The sequence below is a fragment of the Budorcas taxicolor genome, chromosome Y (assembly GCF_023091745.1).
Source record: "Budorcas taxicolor isolate Tak-1 chromosome Y, Takin1.1, whole genome shotgun sequence".
NCBI classification, from domain to species: Eukaryota; Metazoa; Chordata; class Mammalia; order Artiodactyla; family Bovidae; genus Budorcas; species Budorcas taxicolor.
Window position 1 is genome coordinate 8,811,475 of NC_068936.1, and position 4,357 is coordinate 8,815,831.

General features: G+C 41.1%; 1 protein-coding gene across 1 annotated transcript; it reads left to right on the forward strand.

The window, feature by feature from the left end:
• Positions 1-331: 331 nt before the first annotated feature.
• On the forward strand, positions 332-1,936 carry LOC128071078 (zinc finger protein 280B-like; the record flags this gene model as incomplete). Its single annotated transcript, XM_052664050.1, has 1 exon — positions 332-1,936. A coding segment is annotated over exon 1 (1,605 nt), but the record flags the coding sequence as incomplete, so codon positions are not given.
• Positions 1,937-4,357: the final 2,421 nt, after the last annotated feature.

Below are 4,357 nucleotides of genomic sequence, written 5' to 3' on the forward strand. Positions count from 1 at the left end.
TTGGGTTTTTTTTTTTTTCTTTATTTTTTTAAATAGAAGAGGTTAAAGTGAACGTGGGACAAAGCTTATGATTCTAGAGCCATGTAGACTTGTAGTCATAGGTTTTTCAGCTGTCACTGAGTCTCGTTGACACTCGGTGTCTTTGTCTGTAAGATAAGGATGTTTAAAACTACTCTAGAGTTTTGGAGATAATCAAATAGCCCATTTTTCTGTACTTAACTAATATGTAGTATGTTTATACTTAGGTGGCAGTTTGTATAAAGGAAGCACTGGGACTTGTGGCCGCACCCTCTAAGAATAAAAATGTACTCAAAATATGGAACTACAATGTATGTTACGTGAAGAAGAACAAGAGCCAGAAGTACGGAAAAGGGAGGGAGAAACCAAACAAGCAGATGATGATGATGATGAAGTGATCTTGGTCGGAGTGGAACTTGTAAATGAAGATGCTGACGTGATCTTTGTTGGGATGAGCTCAGCTTCAAAACCAGTCGTTTCAAACGTACTGAGCAGAGATACCCCAGGTTCTTGTTCAAGGAGAAAAAGGTATGGTCACTTCAGGAAAGGTAACGCTGACAAATTACAGCCTGTTAGTCATGTGACTCCTACATCAGAAGCAAAGACTGTCTTGCCAGTTTCTGACTCTGAATCAAGATCAACAGATAGTCCTATTATTATTGAACCTCCATCTCAAGCTGATTATAAAAGTATTTCACCACAAAGAGTGCCGAAGTGCTTTTCAAAGGAGTCATGTTCTTCTTTGATTACCTTCACAAGTTCATTGCAGCATCCAGTAGAAAGAGTGGTTTCTGCAGGAGATATGAATAAAAGTCCTCATGTCTCAAAGGTACTTTCCACTTGTGAAACAAATAGCAGAAATCCCATAAGGCCTAAGCTCAGTGATGGCATTATAGGGGAACATTCTTTAGCTTTGTCCCTTTCAGGTATTTTTCATACAGTGACCACTCAGCAAAGCACACCAGACCGTGTCCATACCTCACTAAGCCATGTTCAGAATGGAGAACCTTGTCCAACACCTTTTCCAAAGGACAATGGTCATTGCAAGCCTGTAAGACCTTTAGGGGAAAATGGACTGACAAAAACTGATTTTGCAAGTTTAGCAAGTCCAAACAAAATTGGTGATCCCACAGAAGGAAAGCTGATTGTGTTACTTGGTGACTTCTACTATGGAGAGCATATAGGAGTTGGGCAGCCAGAACCGAAGACCCACACAGCGTTTAAATGCCTCAGCTGCTTGAAAGTTCTAAAAAATGTCAAGTTTATGAATCACATGAAGCACCATTTGGAACTTGAGAGGCAGAGAGGTGACAGCTGGAAAACCCACACCACCTGCCGGCACTGCCTCCGCCAGTTTCCTACTCCCTTCCAGATGCAGTGTCACATTGAAAGTGTCCACACTCCCCAGGGGCCCTCCGCAGTCTGTCGCATCTGTGAGTTGTCCTTTGAGACAGATCAGGTTCTCTTAGAGCACATGAAAGACAATCATAAGCCTGGTGAAATGCCCTATGTATGCCAGGTTTGCAGTTACAGATCATCATTTTTTGCAGATGTGGATGCACATTTCAGAGCATACCGTGGTAACACTAAGAATTTACTTTGCCCGTTTTGTCTCAAAATTTTTAAAACTGCAACAGCCTACGGACGTCATCATAGAGGGCACTGGGAAAAGAGTTTTCGCCAGTGTTCCAAATGTCGGCTACAGTTTTTAACTTCCAAAGAGGAAAGGGAGCACAAGACCCAGTGTCATCAAATGTTTAAGAAGCCTAAGCAGCTAGAAGGATTGTCTCCTGAAACAAAAATTGTTATTCAGGTATCACTGGAACCCCTTCAACCAGGATTGGTGGAAGTAGCGTCCATTACCGTGAACACATCTGATTTTGAATCATCACCCCCCAAATCTAAAAGTAGGAGGTCAAAAAAAGAAGAAAAAAGTTAATTCTGCTTTCAGTAAGTCTGAAGCAAGTATTTCAGTCAAAGTTAAAAACCCCATTAAAACCAAAAAGATCAGATTATAGCATTATTCAATAATATCAAATATAGGGAAACCGATGGGTAATTTATGTGATTTTGTTTTAAATACAGGAAGTACAGTGTCGTTTGATCTGTGTATTGAGATGTTATTTAAAAGTCTATTATCTGTTTTTCATATAATTGTCTTAACATGTAAAAAGATTGTGTGCACGTGTGTGTGAGAGAGAGAGAATGAGAGAAGTGGAGAAAGGAAAAATAAGAACCTATTTCGGTAGCTGATGTTACTTGTAAGTTCGAAAGCTCTAGTATACATATAATCTGTAGAGTGTTTTAGCAACGTAATTTTCAACTGTTTTCATGCCTTGAAGTTCTCAGTATCAGCTATATAGCCAGATTTGAATGTCACTCTCTGAAGTGCCTCTTGGGCTGATCGAAGATAACCTGGCTCTGAAAGCGTGCAGTGGAGAAGTTGATGGAGAAGCTATGATGTGAGTTTGGACCAGACACGGGATTTAATCAGTGAAGAGCTGTGGCTTCTTGTCCCAGCTGAGGAAGAGGCATACATTCACTCCCGGCATAGAGCCAAGGTAGAAGGAACACTGTCTCAGAGTGCGTTTACCTAGCCCAGGGACATCTCAAGGAAGCCAACGGTTAAAATGCCTGTGTTTGCTGAGAGACCCTTGCAAGCATCAAGCAGGCCCTGTGTATCACTGACTGCAGTTGGAGAAGCAGAGATAGTTAATAGAATGAGACCTGGTGCCTGTGGACCTCCTGTTGAGTGATCAAAAGGGGAATTTGATTCATTGCGTCCCCTTTGCCAGTTGGCTGGCCTGTAGTCCCAATGAGGTAGGCATATCTGTGTCAGACACAGTAGCGAAGCAAGTTAAAATTCCCAAAGGAAAGAGAGCCTTGACGTCCACTTTGATTTGTGCTGGACCCATAGTTTTAACTGCAAAGGATCAAACACAGGAAATCTGTTCAGCTTTTGAATTGGGCTAAATTGAGTTCTCTTACCCTTAAGCTACAATGGAGTTGTCCAAGAATAGTAAATATGGCGGATAAAAATAGTCCAGGGTGATTAAACCCTTTTTAGAACTCTTCCTTATATTTTCCAGTTACATGTGTCTTACCCTAGTTGAACATGTGAAGATTTCAGTTTTGTATCTTATCTTGCCTTGGACACAAATGTAGTAGCGTTAACAGCTAATTCTTGGTGTGTGTAATTTCCCATTGTATCAAACTAATTGAGTTTCAGTCTTTCTTGACACAGTCTGATGTGCAAGAATTGTCTCATGTATTTCAGTAATTATCAGGTCATAGAGTTATCCTTCCTCTAATCTCGCCAACCATCTAATCTGTGATTATACTTGTGGAAACCTTTTTTTCTTGCGGTCTCCAAGGGCTCTTTCACAGACCTGTGGGGTACCCTCTAAGTATTGGTTCCTGAACATCAGCACACTTGGCTGCCTCTGTAGGTCCTTGGAGTTGAGTCTCCTCCTGGAGTTGAATGTCACCCCTTCTCCACTTCTGGCACAGATAGCTAGCGGTCTCTGTGCACCATTCAAGGAAGCTGGGATCCTGTCTGTAGACCTATGCCAGGAGCAATCTCTCCGTTTCCTCTTCCTTTCTCCTCCTCTTTGTCTCTCCCCACTCTCCCCACTCCTCAATTTATTTAAGTCCTCTAAGCTTTCCCAAAATGCTGGAAAGTGATAATCACCAAGGGGTTAGCATCCCTCTCAGAACTGAAGAGGAAGGACTACAGATGATTAAGCTGTAGTGAGTCTATTGTCTCCATTTTAGGTAATTTCCTGAGTGTAAATTCAAATTCAAATAAATTGTGTTTATTTACTCGAAGCTTGATTGGTTTATTTGCACTTTGAATATTTTACTAGGCCTTTCCAGTTAGTTTACTTGGGCCCAAGCACTTTGCTGAGTGTCAGCTTAAACCACTTTTAGTTGTATAAAGAGTGTGTGTGTATTCTGGTCTCAGGTGAAAACTCTGTGTATAAATAAATACACAGACTATTGCATTCTTATCTCCTTTCTTCGATTTCTGTAGTAAAAAATACGAAATGTTTTAGTTATGTGTTTTTATTGTTGCTGAGTATTATCAACACTGTTACTGTTAGTTGTTGTGAAGTATGCTCCTAAGGAGGACAAGTTGTATTTATTGCCAAATTAAAAGGTTCCAGCAATATGGTCCCTGACTGCTTCCTCTCTTCCATTCTCTGTCCTTCTACTCTACTCTTTTCCCCACGAATGTACTCTTTTTGACAACACTGGCCTTGGTTTTCCTCCATCAAATTCCATTTCTTCCCGATCCAGAGACTGCAAGTGCTGTTCTTCGGGAAATGCTCTTCCCGTA